Below are 17519 nucleotides of genomic sequence, written 5' to 3'. Positions count from 1 at the left end.
CATCATCTCCGGCCGCAGGAACACCAGGAGCAGATGCAGACGCCGTACTCTCCGTCATCGTTGTGGAATGACCCTTCAAACGTCGGCCGCTGCGAAGTTCCGTTGCGAGGCGGTTGCCCAGCACTTCCACCAAATGTGACGGGGCGAGGTCTTGGCTTACAGGATAGCGTTCACCGAGAATCGGCAGCCGAACAAGATGGCTGAGTTGCCTCTCGCGCAAGCGCCTAATGCACAGGCGTCTTCTTCATCTTCGCAAAGTGCCACGCTTGCTCCTGTCGATGATGCACCGTAATAATATAAAGGGCGCAAACCGACTTCAAAATTTAACAATTCAGTCAAGGTGCCGATTACATAGAAATTCTTCCTTTATGCGTGGTTTCATATGAACATGTGGTGCGCATGTGAAGCCACACATTAGGCAAAGTTTTTGCTTGCTCAAGTTTTGTTGTCTCCTAGGAAACCAAAGACTTTTCTTCCTTGAAGGCACTCCGATTTTTTCTTCTTTGTACAGCAATTTTTTCACACTAATTTGCATACTTATAGATAAAGAATACTAGATAAAGGTACCTTCATCACTGTTGCGACTTGGATCAGTTAACAGAAAAATAGCAAGTTCCCAGCCATTATGATAATAATAATATCTGGGGTTTCACGTCCCAAAACCACCTTAAGATTATGGGAGACGCCGTAGTGAAGAGCTCCGGTAATTTTGATTATCTAGTGTTCTTTACTGTGCGCTGACATAGCACAGTACGTGGGCCTCTACTATTCCGCCTCCATCAAAATGCGACCGCTACGGCCGGGATCGAACCCACAACCTTCGAGTCAACAGCCGAACACTCTAACCACTGCTCCACCACGGCGAACCCCAGGCACATGAGCCCATTTGCAAATTAGAAATCAGAACACGAGGGCCAATTAATGAGATCACATTAAAAAAAAACAAAGCATGTGAACGGTGTATATGGTCCATTACCTCATGAAAAATTGGAGTTTCATGCAGCGTTGAACTTTCTGTATAATGCTCACGCATAGCTACCTAAGGCAGATTTTCTTCACAAAGGGACTGACAACCAGCCAGAATGTGTGATTTTTATCTTAGTGGCAACCAAAAGACCACGAATTACATTGATAGAATCAAGCATTATTTTCACAGTTTGCATAGCATTTGTATTTTTGTGTTGCTATTGCAAGTCACAAAGACTGGCACACATCACCTGGTGACAAGCCTTGGTATTGCATGTATGAGTCGTTCAGTTTGCAATATAGAGTCACCTGTGGTGTCAGTGTACCCCAGTTCATGCTTAATATTGCATTGTGTATATTATTAGGCATCCCCACCTTATTTTACGCTTATTCTAAAGTGAAAGAAGTTGATGCTGAAAAGACACTGCCTTCACAGCAACAAATGGATTGCGCTCACCTACTCCAGTTTTTAAGATGTATAGCGTGCATGACTTTATCAATGCTGCAGGGGGGCTATTCTCAAACTGCCCACCTAATGGGAATCTTTGTTTCAGCAGAGCACATTCTTTTGCTCATCGAGAACAAGCAAAGCCATGACATCATTGTGCTCTTTACCATGTCTATGCACTGCACTCACATAGCACACTCTTGGGGTTAAAAGAAAGTGTATAAAATGTAGTCACAGAAAACCTAAAAAACTTGACAAGTTTGTTTTTGCTTATGAGCAATGATGCACCCTCTGCATCATTCACAGATGCCTGTGAATGATTCAGGGGATGCAAGGGGGCAGGAAGGCATAGAACTTATGCATTGTGTGTCCGCATCAGATCAAGCAGTGATTCAGAAGGAAGTGGCCAACATGCTAGCGAAAGACATCATCGAACCATCATCAAGCCCTTGGTCCTCCCCAGTGGTCTTGGTAAAGAAGAAAGATGGCTCTTGGCGTTTCTGCATTGATTATCAGCACCTTAACAAAATAACCAAGAAAGACGTGTATCCTCTTCCATGTATTGACGACGCACTTGACTGTCTTCATGGCGCCTTCTTCTTTTGATCTCCCGACCTCCGATCTGGCTACTGGCAAATTGCTGTAGACAAAATGGATCGTGAGAGAACTGCATTTGTTACCCCCGACGGCCTTTACCAATTCAATGTCATACCGTTTGGTCTCTGCAACGCCTCAGCAACATTCGAGAGAATGATGGACACGCTGCTTGGACTTAAATGGGCGACGTGCTTGTGTTACTTGGATGACATGATAATCTTCTCACCCACCTTCGCCACACACCTTGAACGCCTTTCGACCATTCTATCAACGCTCCGACATGCTGGCCTCCAGCTGAATTCCTTGAAGTGCCGTTTCAGTCTTCGTCAAATTACTGTGTTGGGCCACCTTGCTGACTCTTCCGGTGTATGACCAGACCCAGCACAGTATGCGCAGTAACAAACTTTCCCGTTCCGCGCTCTATCTATGATGTTCGCAGTTTTGTGGCCTATGCCCTTACTTTCGCCGTTTTGTGAAAGACTTTGCGGTACTCACACGCCCACTCACAGACCTTCTCAGACACGACGTCCCATTTTGTTGGGGTCTTTTTCAAGCTAACGCTTTCTCTCGACTAATCACCCCTGTAACGACACCACCGGTACTTGCACCATTCGACCCAGATGCTCCTACACAGACGCTAGCGGTCACGGAATCGGCGCAGTTTTGGCCCAAACTCAGCGGGGCACTGATCGTGTAATTGCATATGCAAGTCATCTCCTTTCCAAGTCTGAGCGTAACTACTCTATAACACAACGAGAATGTCTTGCCCTTGTCTGAGCGGTTTCGAAATTTTGTCCTTACTTGTATGGCCGCCCGTTCCTTGTCATCACAGATCATCACGCCCTTTGTTGGCTTTCTTCACTGAAGGACCCCATTAGACGACTTGGTTGTTTGGTGTTGCGTCTTCAGGAATACTCCTACTCAGTTGCCTACAAGTCTGGACGCCTCCATCTGGACGCCGATTGCTTGTCCCGCTACCCTGTTGACCAACCAGATAATCGGTCATCAAACCTGGCCCTAGTGTCATGTGCATGTCTAGGTTTCGTCAGATTTGTGACGAACAGCGTCACGATGCCTCCTTGCGGTCACTCACTGCCCGTCTTGAATCTGACCCTAACACCGTATCACTCCACTGTTTGTCCTCCTAAATGGCACGCTGTACTCTCATTGCATCCAGCCAGATGGCCCTGAGCTACTTCTAGTCGTGCCTAACCATCTCCGTTCAGCGGTCCTGCGCAAGCTTCACGACGAACCAACTGCCGGCCACTAGGGCATATCTTGCACGTACGATAGTGTCTGGCGCCGCTTCTTTTGGCGTGGTCTTGCGCAGTCCGTTCGATGTTCCGTGGCCTCCTGCGATAAATGCCAACGTCGACAACGACCTGCCGCAACCCCTGCTGAACTCTTTCACCCGATATCCATTCCTACCATATCTCTCTTCCGTGTTGGTGTAGACTTCCTCGGACCATTCCCTGAATCAAACTCTGGGAAAAAGTGGGTTTCCGTTGCTATAGACCATGCGACCAGGTTTGGCATCACTAGAGTGCTTCCCACCAGCACTGCTACTGACGTTGCCAACTTTTTGCTCCACGATGTAATTCTACACAATGGGGCTCCTTGGCAATTGCTCACCGATCTGGCCGTGCATTTTTGTCACGCGTACTCGATGACCTTTTGTGCTCTTCCTCAATGCAACACTTCCTACCATCCTCAAACAAATGGCCTTACCGAACGCCTAAATTACACCCTCATGGACATGCTCTCGATGTATGTCTCATCTGACCACCATGACTGGGATCTAGCGCTACCTCACGTGACGTTCGCCTATAATTCATCTCATGATAACGCAGGTTATTCACCTTTTTATATGCTCTATGGCCGTAATCTGACCTTACCACTGGACACCCTACTACCGACTACTACACCTCCGCCAAGAGAATACGCACGTGATGCTATCGCTCGTGCCGACAACGCACGTCAGATTGCCCGCTTTAGGCTGTTGGCTTCACAAGCAACCCAAAAGGCTCTATACGACACAGCAAGCATGTCGATGTTGACTTCTCACCTGGTTCCATAGTTTTTCTCTGGTGCCCAGTTCCTCGTGTTGGATTGTTAAAGAAGTTGCTATCTCAGTACAAGGGACCTTACCGTATCATACAACAGGTAACGGACGTTACCTATGAGGTCATTCCAGTCTCCGGGACTAACCTGTCTCCAAACACCCCCAGTGACATAGTCCACCTCAGTAAGTTGAAACCATAGTGCCCTCCATCTGAAGAAAATGTATAAAGTGCACCGACCCGGTGCTTTTACAACCGAGGGGTAATGCTACGTAGCTATCGCATGAAGGGTGAACCATTCTGTGGACAGAAGACGACGAAGAGGACTGGCTTGCCCGCTCTGTGTGCTGCGCTCTGATTTTATCGGTGTCAATACACTGGCAAATAGTCACGTCCAGTCTCATTTTACGTAACAATATAAATAGCTTGCGGTATGAACATTGCAGGACGTGCTCCTCAGTGGCTCAGTGGTGAACACCTCACACTCACGTTTCAGAGGTCCCATGTTCGATTCCGCACGCTGGAGTCTTTTTCTGAATTATTTTTCTTTCTTGCGCTTTCATATACACAGATAGGTATACATATACGGTGAGTGATAAAGACGCCGGTGGCAAAATCTAGCCGAGAGTGTCCATATAACTTCTATCGCAATATAAATGATGAATCAAAGCGAGGTTAATATGTTATTCAACCTGGAAGTCGAACTTTGGGACAGTGCGGAATACTCCTGAAAAGGTGTTTCCACGGCTTAGCATCCCTTCAGTGCAGTGAAACCACCTTTGAAAAAATATTACAATCGGGCTAATTACAGTGTACTAGAATAAGGGTAGTGGGCTCAGACGCATGTGTCGTCCATGCTGGCAGTGATTTTTGCCCGTACACGAAAAAAAAAAACATGCGCACGCTGGAATCCCATGCGCTCTGCTGTCTGCCGTGGTCTCCCCCGCCATCAGAATCCACGCCCTCTTAGCGGTAGCCGGGTGCTTGAGACGATACTCGTTCATTTTGATGGGAAGCATGGCGATTGGGACGGCCGGAGAGGAAAACGCTGCGCGCGCGCCATCTCGGAGGCCATGTATTGCCTGAGACACCTCATGTTGCCTCCGAGTGATGGTGCCACAAGCATTTCTTCTTGAAAGGCGATGTGGTTTTTACAAGTCTTTTGCCTACGCTAAGCGGCCGTTGAGGGGCTATTTCGACGTACTGCGTTATATTGAAGCAGCTCTTACTGTCAATATGGTCAGAATTATGGCCATACATATTCGCATTTCTTGATAAGAAATACAATAGAAACACGTTGCCGCTGTGATTGCAGCACTGGAGTGAGAGATGTCGGCTGCCTTCCCGAGAGCCGCAATTCAGTGATGGCTCCTCCCCAAAGTAATAAGGTTATAATTTGGAGAAGCGCGATTTTCAAATATGTGTATGCATAGCTCTATCAGGCATTTTCGAATGTTTTATGTGCCTTGAACGCACGCTCAACGTCTGCTAGGGTTTGGCGGTGACTGTAGGCCACACTCGACGGAACTCGCCAGTGAAGTTGCAGAGATTAGTGTGCTTTTCGTGCAAGAAAATGCTTTCCATGCATGTAGACCTGCATGTTTTCAGGAAAATAATAAAAGGCATCCACAACATCCATTTTATTTGTCGAAAGTTAATGTCTTGAAATTTCAAACAAGCACAACTCTAGCTGTTTAGGTCAAAATAGTTGCATCAGAGTACAGTTTTCTTGCGGGTGTATGCATTGCCTTATGTAAACGTACCATAACTCTATTTTAAAGTTTGACTTTTACTTTGTGCAATTTATTGCAGAAAATTACACACAAGACATCCACCAACCACAATAATTCACTCTAAGAACTGTTTAGAATCAAGAAATATTGCAAGCTTATACGTTTGAAAATGGTGTGGCCATACACAATGTTACTTTTCATTAACATATTTACATAACAACAACATATACACACATCTCAGCTCCAACACCAAGTTCGAAGGCATCTTCAATTTTTGGGGGAGGCTTTCTGCTTCTTCCTGTGACTGCAAACGATGTTGTCCATCAAGTTCATATATACCTTGGAGTGGGCATCATGAGGCCGGTTGCAGAAAAACGTGTCAACTTTTCTCGGCACCACAGTCGCTGCTTCGCATAATGTACAAGTGCAATGAAGACCGTACCCATTCAGCGAAATAATGCTTTGTCAAGCACTTGGAAGGTGTATTGAAGTGCCATAAAAACTTCAAATCGTCCCATACCTGATCTGAGCTGGCTGCTTCTTGTGCTTATTTTCTAGTGCAATATGTATATCTGCGTCATTCAGAGATCACTGGCCATTCAGATCATTTTTGGCTGATGGCGCTTCCGCGGTAAGACATTTTGCTGCTGCTGGTCCTTTGATCACTTTCTTGTTTTCTTTTGCTCCTGTACTTGAGAGTTGTTTTACTAAGGTACACGAGGCGATTTGAAAGAATCGTCAGAACAGCGCCTTCCAGCAGTGTCGATCTTCCATGATAAATATGTACCTTTTTGCCGTCAATGATATGAGTGTAGTCCCTGATGAAAAATGCGGCCAAAAATGCCATTCCTCTTCCATGTCTTCTTTATTTGTCTTGAGGGACGTTGAAAAACGATGCTTTCAACATGCCTTTCACACGGCTCTAACCAGTCGTGCACCGGGAACACGAAACAGTGATTGTGCCGCTCAGTAGGCATACTTACTTAGCATAAGTAAGGGGGAAATGAATACCGCAGTGAATTGTTATTGCAAACCACGAGATATCTCGATAACAACAAAAACCAGTAGACTTGCAGCCTCACTTAAAGGGTGCGCAGCAAGAGTCTGGCAGTGGCAGGAGGAGCGGGTGCGCGAGGCTTCGAGAGAAAACTGCAGCAGTGCCCGTTGAAGCTCCCTGTCCTGGTGACATTTGCGTCTTCAGAGCGCCTCATGGAGAGCATAGGGCAGAGGGCACACTACCCCCTTCTAGTACACTGTACTAATATACACCTAAACAGGTGCTTTTCTGTTTAGCACCCCTCCACTGCAGTGAAACCACCTTCACAGGCAGTTAGACGCGGACTAATATACACGTATTCGTTCATTTCGAACACTTTGAAATTTTCAACAATCTAAATTCGAATCGAAGCAAATTCAAATACAGGAATAGTTGTTCAAATATTTGAAGCATTTGAATATTCGCACAGGCCAAGAAAGCACCATATGATAAAATGTGCACTTTTGTTCTATAAACATTGCAAGCAACTACAAAGCACGCAGCAAGTTTTTTTGGGTGGTGAAAATAATTACAGTGATGATGAGTGCTTTATAGAAGATGAAGCTTTGAACTTCGGTGATTTGCCCAGCTGCAGCAGAAGAGATGAGCCAAATAATAGGGCACAGGCCCGCCACAGTGGTCTAGTGGCTAAGGTACTCGGCTACTGACCCGCAGGTCGCGGGATCGAATGCCGGCTGTGGCGGCTGCATTTCCGATGGAGGCGAAAATGTTGTAGGCCCGTGTACTCAGGTTCAGGTGCACGTAAAAGAACCCCAGGTGGCCAAAATTTCCCGAGCCCTCCACTACGGCATCTCTCATAATCATATGGTGGTTTTGGGACGTTAAACCCCACAAATCAATCAAATCATAGGGCACACTATATTTACACTTTTTTTTTTCTGGGTCCAGTAGAAAAGTTAGATATTCCGGGTACAATATAATTAAAAAAAAAGCAAGAAAGAAATGAAAGTTAAAAAAAAAAGTTCAGCATTTGTAACATTAAAAAAAATTCGTATTGACAAAAGCAGTAGTGAACAACTGATGCAAAAATTTTACATCTAGTTTCCTCTGTTGTAACAAGTAGCTAGTGATCCATTTATGTTTTCTTGAGTGCACGAAGGTTAATTATTTGGGGACCCAGTCGTAGTTTCGGTTTCATGGAGCAGTGAGACAGGTGGTATTAAGCGGGGGTTTCCGTGTAAACACAACATTAACAAAAAAGTCAGCACCCTCTAGAGAACTCTTTTAAAAAAAAGGCTCCCTGGTGCTGGTGCTGCCATAACCCCTTCTGGTTAAAGGCAAATATGCGCAATGCCCTGAAAATGCATTGTCAACTGTGTGCTGCCATGTAAGTCCACACAGGAGGTGTTCCCTCTCTCCTTTGGAAAGGTTTGCTAGGAGAGACCGCTGCCAGGAGAGAGGCATGGTAGCCAACAAAAAGGATCCCATGGTATAGATGGCTGATGATTATTTACATTGCAAGAAACACGCATTAACAGGACAGAAGCCTCTCATGTTGATTTGTTTACCTTTACCACTTTTTATAACATCCTAACACTTATACCAGCATGCTGTCACAACACTGATGCCTGCATATTGGTTTTTAGTGAGGTGCAGTGCTTCACAGGTGCAACGGTTTCAACTACATATAAGAAGACGCTTCTGGTAGAACCAATGAAAAAGTGGCGAGTATTATTCAAGCCAATCTGTGTGAGTTCAAATAGGCTGTGAAAATCTGATGAAGCATTAAGATGAGGAAACAAATAATGCTGGAATCTGCCATGGTGGGCTAGTGGTTGTGATGCTTGACTGCTGACCCATAGGTCTCGGGATCGAATATCGTCCGCACTTTCGATGGAGGCAAAAATGCTTGAGGCCTGTGTACTCAGATGTAGGTGCACATTAAAGAACACCAGGGTCAAAATTTCCCGAGCGCTCCACTGTGGCATCTCTTATAATCATATGGTAGTTTTGGGACATTAACCCCAACAATTATTATTAACAAATAACATTGTGCCTGAGTGTCTCCATCCTCGAACAAGCACAGCCATAAGGTTGCTTGTGGCACAACTGCAACGGCTCTACAGTAGTTCCTGCCAAATTTAAGCACACAAAGCTGCATTGTTTACTACACTTTTTTGTTGATGAAGTAATTGGTTTGGTGAAATTGATTACTCAAGAAAGCAACTAAATTGACCATTTGCAGAAATCAGCAAGGTGGCTTTCCGGGAAGGTTCTTTTCCAACCAAAAGAAGAAAAAGACTAGTGGTCAAACAGCTTTTCTCGCTCCCTGTGCTTTTAACACTCCGATTCCAGTGAAGGCACGTGAGTGGGACACAACAATTATTGTTTGGTTTCCCACCTTGAACGAACCCTCAGATCGCATGGTGGGCGAGGCACCTGTCGTTCGCAAAGAAGGGAGTGGGTGAACGCAAAAACACGATGAGTGAGAAAAGCAGTCTGTGAACGAGACCTTTCGGTTGGAAAATGACTTTGCTAGAAAGCCACCTTGTAGATTTTGTGCAAATGGTGAATTACAGCAAGAGTTACAGGCAAGAACACTAAACTGTTAATTACAAAATCAAGTAAAATATTAACAGATATTAACAGATTACAAATGGCCCATGAAGTGTTATTTGTTACAATTCTGCTCTTACACATTCGAACGTACAGCGTGCACTTTAACAGGCAGTTTTTTCAAGAAGCTCTGGAATGCTTACGGGTATGTTTACGATCATTTAAGTGTTATTTTTGCTGATCACAGATCGAGATCAATATGTCAACGGCGCCATAAAAAAACATCTAGCGTTCATTTGGCAACAAAAATACAGCGTGAAATCTGGGAATAGGAGACCAGTGTACACATACCGGCTGGATCGCTGCCCGGCATCTCCTTCGGCGTTGATACGTATCACGTCACCCAAAGAACGTTTTTCTTCTTGAGCTGGAGCTACTTGTGCTGCTGGCTGCGACCTAGGGGCTGCGCCACCCTCGTGCGCTGAAATGGATAGCATAGGCGATCAGCGAAACGGTACGCGCGCAAGATTCGCACGGTTTGCATTACCCTGTTGCTTGCGTTCCCGCTTCTGCTGCAACTGAATTTTTTTCTGCTTGGCGCTAAACGGCACCTTCCTGGATCCTTGCGGCATGCTTGACCACGGGCGACAGCTTGTGCGCACTTCAAAGCTGACCGCGTTTCACGGTCAGAGTGGCAGCGCCGAATAGATCGGTCTAAATGAAAAACGAGATGTGCTTGACACAATTATGACTGCTGCAAATAAATCGCCATGACTTCAATGAAATAAGCGGCACAAAAATTGACCCTATTGCATTCTCATGGCACGCACCTACCTAAGGCTACCTTTCACGGATGCTACCTTTAAACGGTTTCGTTTATGGTGGAAAACGGGGGAAAACGTGCACATAAAAAGTCAGCCACGCGTAAGAGAATAAAAGGAAAGCGAAGAGCCGCAAGATTTACCTTTTAAATTTTAATTTATTTTGTGTATTATTGTTCTTTATTATGGCAGCAATTTAAAATTGACACAAATAATTCCGCTAACGCTGGTTGCTGTTTGTTGTTGTTGTGCTGCTTGTTATCGCTTGTGGTCGTAAAATAAGTCAGACCGTGATACGCAAACATTGTATTAATATTAAGCACAACATCACTTTATTTTTTATTAAAAGTTAGTCGAAAATAGCCTAAAAATTTTTCAGCTTGTAATCACATGAAAGAAAGTAGGTGACAAAATACGCATCGCATGCAGCCATCTTGAAGAGGACTTCAGCGAAAAGTGTCGTAAAGCTGAAGTGAGTAGCGCTTTGTTGCTTGGCCCTTGTGATTTGGCTTTTACCCACTTCGGGGAATTGTTCTCGCACAGTTCTCTGCATTCACGTCATGGAGAAAGGAATATATATAGGCACCACATACTAACCATAGAGAGCTGCGTTCCTCGCCTTAGGGGTTGTACCAGAGGGCTTTACCAGAGAACACCTGCTTTACGCCCTTCCCCGTCCCAAGTTTGCTGACACATACCGTAAGGGGCACTCGGAAAATAGACCCGCACACGCGTGCCCCGTGTAGCCCGGCCACAATCCACCCACTCGTGCAGGGAGGGAGACGCGCGCGTCGCATTCGTTTTTCGCCATCCTCCGTGATTTTCACAGACACCGTCTCAATGTTGCTGTACTAATCCGCTAGAGTCAGACTTTGCGTTTCAACAAAGAAGTGACTTATGCGCCACAATAGACAAGGATGGATCAAGTGGCACAATGGCTCCATTTTCACAACGAGAGTGGGAAAGGGCTGAGAAGAGGGTTTCTAGAAGTACATCAACAGGCCCAGATGGCATTCCAATTATGCTGATAAAAACATTTGGTCCGAAGTCTAAACAGACTTTGCAAAATAGCAGGCAGTGGGCAAAATAATAATCGATGGAGAAGTTCCCGATGAATGGAAACTTAGCAGGATGAGCATGATCTATAAAGGAAAAGGGGACAAAGCTGACATAAACAACTACCATCCTATAGCAGTGACATCAGTGGTCTACAGGCTGGTGATGCAGATTATAATGGAAAGACTGCAGGCATGGATAGAGAATGAGGGGGTGCCAGGGGAACTGCAGAATGGGTTTCGGAAACACAGGAGGTTGGAAGACAATGTTCTCACTGACGCAGTGCATCTAAATAGCAGAAAAGGAACACAGGCCCCTGTGGCTAGCATTTCTGGATATCAAGGGAGCGTACGATAGCGTGGTTCAAGAGGAATCGTGGGGAATACTGGACACAATAGGAGTGGAAGATGGAGTCAATAATCTTTTAAAGAATATCTATACAGGTAACAAGGTAATTATATAAAGTGGGAAAAACAGGTAGCCAAGCCTGCAGAGGTAAAACGGGGGCTTAGGCAGGGGTGTCCCCTGTCGCCCTTATTATTCATGATGTACCTACAAGGATTGGAGGCCAAATTAGAGGGAAGTAAACTGGGCTTCAACCTCTCTTTCATCAAACAAGGAAAACTCATTGAACAGGCACTACCAGCATTGATGTACGCAGATGATGTAGTGCTATAATGGCCGACAACAAGGAAGATTTGCATAGATTGATGGGCATCTGCGGTAATGAGGGAGATAGGCTAGATTTCAGGTTCAGTAAGAAAAAATGAGCAGTCATGATTTTTAATGATAATGAAGGTAGTGAGTCTAGGATACAGGAGATCACGCTAGAGATAACAGATAAATACAAATATCTGGATGTATAGATAAGCAATGGGACCGAGTACCTAAGGGAACACGAAATATACGTAACGACGAAAGGTAACAGGAATGCAGCAGTGATGAAAAATAGGACACTGTGGAATTACAATAGGTAGGATGTTGTGAGAGGAATGTGTAAAGGGGTCATGGTTCTGGGTCTGACGTTCAGCAATGTGGTCTTGTGCATGAGATTAGAAATTCAAGAAAGATTAGAAATTAAGCAACGTGGAATAGGTAGGCTTGCTTTAGGAGCTCTCGGGAATACACCAAATCAGGGAGTACAAGGTGATATGGGATGTACTTCTTTTGAGGGCAGGGATGCTAGCAGCAAGATAAAATTTGAGAAGCGATTGATTGAAATGGGGGAGGAGCGTTGGGCTAGGAAGGTTTTCAGCTACTTGTACATGAAGAATGTCGATACAAAATGGAGGGAGCGAACCAGAAAATTGACGGGTAAATACTTAGAAAACAGCAGGGGGCCAAACCAAAAAGAACTATCAGTTATGAAGTTATGAAGTCTATCAGTTAAGAAGAAGGCGAAGGAAACGGAGACTGACATGTCAAGAATTGGCATGATTAAGAAGTCCGCACTAGAGATCTATCGAACTTTAAGCAGGAAATTGCCAAGGAAAGGATCTATGGTAGTACTCGGGGTAGTTCTCTACTGTTTGAGGCACGGAGGAAGGAAAAGGTGGAAGGGGTAGACAAAGTATGCAGTGCGTGTGGAGAGGAAGAAGAAACTGCCGAACACTTGATAATGTTCTGTAAAGGGCTTCACCCTATAATTCAGGATGATGGTGCAGAGTTTTTCAAAGCACTGGGGTTTAGGGACAGCGATGGCAAAATAGACTTCAAGCGGGTAGACTTAACTAGAAGGAGGTTATCTGATTGGTGGCTAAAGTCAAGGCAGGAATGAAAATTAAACCCTTCACTGCGAAGTACGAATCCTCAGCTTCATTATTTAAAGAAAAAAAAGAAGATAAATGTAATGGTTAGTTCACTAAGTATTACGGCTAGGTGACGTTAGCCGCCGCCCGATCTAAAGGGTACAGCCACATCCATCCATCCATTCATCCATTCTAAAACAAAGGAAAGAAAGGGTGTGGCAGTTGTTTTCCTTCTCATGCGGCAGGCATCCTAATAGAGAAGGCGTTGCTGTGGGCAACGCCTTTTTTAAACAATGCCTGGGGAATGGCTCGCGCTCCCGGTGGAGTTGGCCTGCCTTCAGTTTTGAGCAAGCGCCACGCAGTGGCGCTCGCGACCAATACTATTATTACGGCAGCGGGCGGTACCAGCCAACGTTTCTAGACCTAGTCTAGAAACGTTAGTATCAGCTAAGTGTTCTCCATCTGCGGCCCATAGGGGCGCGTCAGTTGAGAGTTGTTCAAGATCTGCAACTGTGCACTGCTGTTTCGGAGGCTATGCAAAGTGTTGCGTTGTTGCACCATCCGCCACAAGTGACGCTAGCGACCAAGAACATTTTCAAATTGAAAGAAAGTAAGGATGTGACAGCTGTTTTTTTGCTCATGCGGCAGGCATCTTCCTAAAGGAGGCGTTGCCGTGAGAAACAAACCTTAGCCAGTGTCAAGCCGTTTAGAGTGTCCTCTACATGGCCAACAAAAGCCACAATAAACCTAAACCAGTAGGTGTTCTGTGCCTGAACTCAGTAGCATACAGCAGTCGTCGCTTCCGTGTTGCCCATCGTATGCCCGCATGGCTTTGCGCTCCCATACCGTTTCCTATGTCAGGCTTTGGCTGTTTATTCCGCCATGGAATTTCCTTTTGGCCTAGATTTTTTGGAATACGAGTTTAATGTTATCGAGAATGACCTAAAGGTTAGGGATGCGTCTAAAGTAGGACCATTACGGGATCTGCCCCATGATGAGCAACATAGATTTGTTCGCTCGTCTTCGAGGTGAGCTGGCATAATTTATTTATTACAATACTCGTGTAGGTATGCGACCGAGTGAAGGCTTTGTAACAACGTTCGACCGTCATTATTCAGTTGCCTTATAAGATTTTCTGAGAGCGGTAGTGAGCCCTTAGCGAAGCTTGAAACTAACGTTTCTGATAATTGTCACCGTGCACGGTGTGCAACGTTACCTAAATAAATAGAAAAAAAAATTGTTGCTATTTCGTGCCGCTGCGTGACACCTCCGCACGCCGCGGAAATAGGCGCGGAGGAGTGACAGCGAGCACATTGCACCGTTGTGGGCGGGTGGCCTGCAGTAACGCTCTACCTTTCCTCGCCAGAGTGCAGGAACGCCTGGGTCTCGTCATCGATGCTTTGGGAAAAGCATCCTCCTTGGTGAGTGGCCCGTGCTTAGTTTAGCTTGCCCTGTGACGCCTGGACGGTCATGGCCGCAGGCGCAGAGCCTGGCAGCGCCGGTGACCACAAGTGACCGCTTGCGAAACTCGGACCACCGCGTCTACCTTCTCGTCGAGCCAAGCGCTCGGGGGTAAGCCATTGGGATGTTTACTCAACGTTTACTGTGTCTAGCTGTGTGCAGCGCATTGTGCCCGATCGTTAGTTTCCCTGTTGTACTGTCGGCAAAGTATGTCGAACCAGTGGCCTTGCTTGAGTATGTAATTGCTATTAATCCTTAATTTCAGTGGCACCGTGCTGGGTCTGCTGAAGGTGGGCTTCAAGCAGCTGTTTCTACGTGATGGGCACGGCCGACTTTGTCAGGTGCGGCCACTTTGCCTCTTGGACTTCTACGTCCACCAGAGTAGGCAGCGCAAGGGCAACGGGAGGCGGCTCTTTGATAGAATGACCCAGGTAAGTGTCCAAGTTTCGTCAGGAAGGTTTTGACACTATCGTGGTCCTCCAGACGGAGAAAATAGCGGCAAACCAGATAGCCATTGATCAGCCCTCGGAGAAGATGCTGGCCTTCATGGAGCGCCACTTTAACCTCACCCACCCTCTGCCTCAGAGCAACCACTTTGCTGTTTTTCCTGGCTTCTTTCAAGCATCTCCAGAGCAGCCCCGCCCTCTTGAACAGGTATGTTTCTTCTAGGTTGCCCACTGCACCAAATGTTGACTGTAGTACAAATGCATGTTGCTCCAGCTTCTGATGAAATACTCATACTGCATTTTTCAATTACTTCTGTATCTTGTGGCTTAAGCAGTTGTGGAAACTGACCAGTGAAGCTTGTAATTTCTATAACTTTGTGTAATATGAATTTAGCCAATCACTAATTGCCTGTTTTTGCAACTGTGGTCTGCACTCTAGACATAGTCATATATAGTTAAGTTGTTAATTTATGCACACATAGTATGGGTTAAAGGGCCCCTCAATAATTCCTGGAAATACAGAAAATGAGCATGTTATTGTCTTATTTGGCATTTCCCGTCATTTCAGCTCAATTTGTAGCAGCATCAGTCTGTTCACTTGATATTCAAAAGAAATAATTTCTCGACTGGTTCATATATGAGAAATATCAGTTGTGAATTTTTTCCTAATATGCTCTGCTATGCAGTTGCACACCTGTTCTGCTTTGTCTTGCATTACTGTAGTGCAGGGTCAACTGATTTCACCTCATTTTGTGCATTTGCGATTGCACGAGCAGAGATAACAGCGAGTTGCTGAAAAGTGAAATCCTGATGGCCAAAATGCTTAGTCAGTGTGTTTTATGAAGACAAAGGGGGTGATAAGGTGATAGTGCCGTAACTCTTTTGTTACCACACCTATTCAAATCGACGCATTTGAATTGTCGATTGTGGCATGTTAAATTTGTTTCTTGTGCGCCCAGCACTTTCTAGTAGTCAGTACAGCCACTCAATTTTCAGAACAATTTGAATTTTCCTGTTTTGGCAATATAATAATGATTTTGGACAGACGTTTGCACGAAGCAGTGTGCATGAATTGTTGGAAAAGTGCACTAGGCTGGCACACTTGATAGAAGTGGGTGCCCCTCGTGATTATGCTACAGTAACATTGAAGTTCCGTAATAAAAAGAACCTTTGCAAGCCAAATATTGAATTGATGTGTCAGCTTCGCAATTTAACAATGTTGAGCAGTAAGAGTTGCCAGAAATTTATTCCAGCTATTCAACAGAAAGCTGTACCTAGGAGTCAGGGAAAATTTGTTCTACAAAAAATATTTACAAAGTTCCGCCACGAGTTTAGAGTGTCAGTGACCTTCTGTGACAGTTTCCAGCAGCTTTCGTGTTGCTTGCATCGTTATATCAGACAGAGGGTTGCATCTACAGGTTTTCTTGCTTACTTTAATCCAAGTGCCAGCTTAAATAATCTGCACGCCATTGCAATAATCTGAACGCCGAACTATTTATTCCATGTGCCAAACATTTAATTCAAGCGCCAACATATTTAAGCACCAACTCAATGAGGCAGCGTGCCAGTGAGTTTAATCCAATTGCCAATGACTTTAATTCAAAAGCCAGTCAGTTTAATCCATGCACTGGAAACACATAGTCTGCTGCTTTATAGAGTATAAATGTCAGAATAATGTAAACATGAAGTCACAGGAAGAACTTTTTTCTCTCCTATAGATGCTAGCACTTATGAAGTGGGCAGTGCTGTTTCCCCGTAACGTTTTGATGTCATAGCTTCAAAACAAAAAAGCAGTGTGTAATAATTGCATTTATCGGTACTAAATGTATTTTCTCATAGAGTACATGTTAGTCTATGCTTCATGTCTTCTGCATTATTCCGGCTAACCATGTACGTCATCGCATATGCATGGATTCAAGTTGTCTGCTAAGCAGACTGCATTTGGCTACTTATTCACTGAGGCATTCGCAGTCGTCAGCTCAGCCCGGTGACAACGGTGACCGACAGATAATATTCATTCGTTCATGAAATCAGAAACAACCATTTAAAACTGAACTTGCATTCAATTGGGTTCATGTGGAATTAAATTAATAAAAGCATCAAAGGATACTCCTGTGTTCATACTCCTGTTTTCACTAGTGTTGCTGAAGTGTGTTTGCTTGAAACACTCATTCATCAAATACACTTAATTTTGTTCGAATGAAAAGATAACAACTAATATGAATGTAAAATATGACTTCTGTTTTCCACATCAGGATCATGAGTTTACGTCTTATGTGCACTGCAGGACGAAAACCTCTTCGAATTATTTTAATTCTCTCTGCCCTGTGAGGGCCCCCTAATTTATTGAGAATGTGCCTGCTTTTGACTCGTCACTGCCCATGGTCAAGTTTTCGATATCTTGGTATGCATTCCAGCACTCCAATAACCATATTATGTATTCCTCATTACATGACCTGGCCCGGTCATGTAATGCTATACAAATCCAAATATGAGCTTTGTTGATGAACACGAAATATTGGTTAAAAGGTTTTTTTTTGTTGCCATTAAAATGACTCCACCCAGGCCAAACACTCATCTACAAACTTGTACATAGAAAAGTATAAGCACTCCAAACACGGCTCAAACGA

General features: G+C 44.8%; 2 protein-coding genes across 11 annotated transcripts in view; one reads left to right on the top strand and one right to left on the bottom strand.

The window, feature by feature from the left end:
- The window catches only part of Ns4 (Nucleostemin 4), a 106107-nt gene that overhangs the window by 54634 nt on the left and 33954 nt on the right, over nucleotides 1-17519 (bottom strand). The window contains exons 1-3 of one of the 5 annotated variants that reach the window (XM_037428671.2): nucleotides 10776-10793; nucleotides 9905-10071; nucleotides 9709-9838 (exon numbers count right to left, since the gene is read on the bottom strand). In XM_037428671.2, coding sequence (XP_037284568.2) covers nucleotides 9709-9838; nucleotides 9905-9989 — 215 coding nt within the window. In that variant the 5' untranslated portion in view covers nucleotides 9990-10071; nucleotides 10776-10793. Of the gene's footprint in view, nucleotides 1-9708; nucleotides 9839-9904; nucleotides 10072-10187; nucleotides 10300-10321; nucleotides 10428-10775; nucleotides 10794-17519 lie in introns of those variants that run through there. The other 4 variants (XM_037428670.2, XM_037428667.2, XM_037428669.2 and 1 more) reach the window with 4 other exon arrangements.
- LOC119177238 (alpha-tubulin N-acetyltransferase 1) overlaps nucleotides 13696-17519 on the top strand; it is a 52627-nt gene continuing 48803 nt past the window's right edge. For 2 of the 6 annotated variants that reach the window (XM_037428663.2, XM_075878321.1), the window contains exons 1-5: nucleotides 13710-14010; nucleotides 14349-14403; nucleotides 14463-14554; nucleotides 14709-14874; nucleotides 14927-15097. In XM_037428663.2, coding sequence (XP_037284560.1) covers nucleotides 13865-14010; nucleotides 14349-14403; nucleotides 14463-14554; nucleotides 14709-14874; nucleotides 14927-15097 — 630 coding nt within the window. In that variant the 5' untranslated portion in view covers nucleotides 13710-13864. Of the gene's footprint in view, nucleotides 14011-14348; nucleotides 14404-14462; nucleotides 14555-14708; nucleotides 14875-14926; nucleotides 15098-17519 lie in introns of all 6 variants that reach the window. The other 4 variants (XM_075878323.1, XM_075878322.1, XM_037428664.2 and 1 more) reach the window with 4 other exon arrangements.

This window comes from Rhipicephalus microplus, chromosome X, assembly GCF_043290135.1.
Source record: "Rhipicephalus microplus isolate Deutch F79 chromosome X, USDA_Rmic, whole genome shotgun sequence".
Classification (NCBI taxonomy): domain Eukaryota; kingdom Metazoa; phylum Arthropoda; class Arachnida; order Ixodida; family Ixodidae; genus Rhipicephalus; species Rhipicephalus microplus.
Note: the sequence above shows the minus strand (reverse complement) of the source record. Positions and strands in the feature narration are given on the sequence as shown.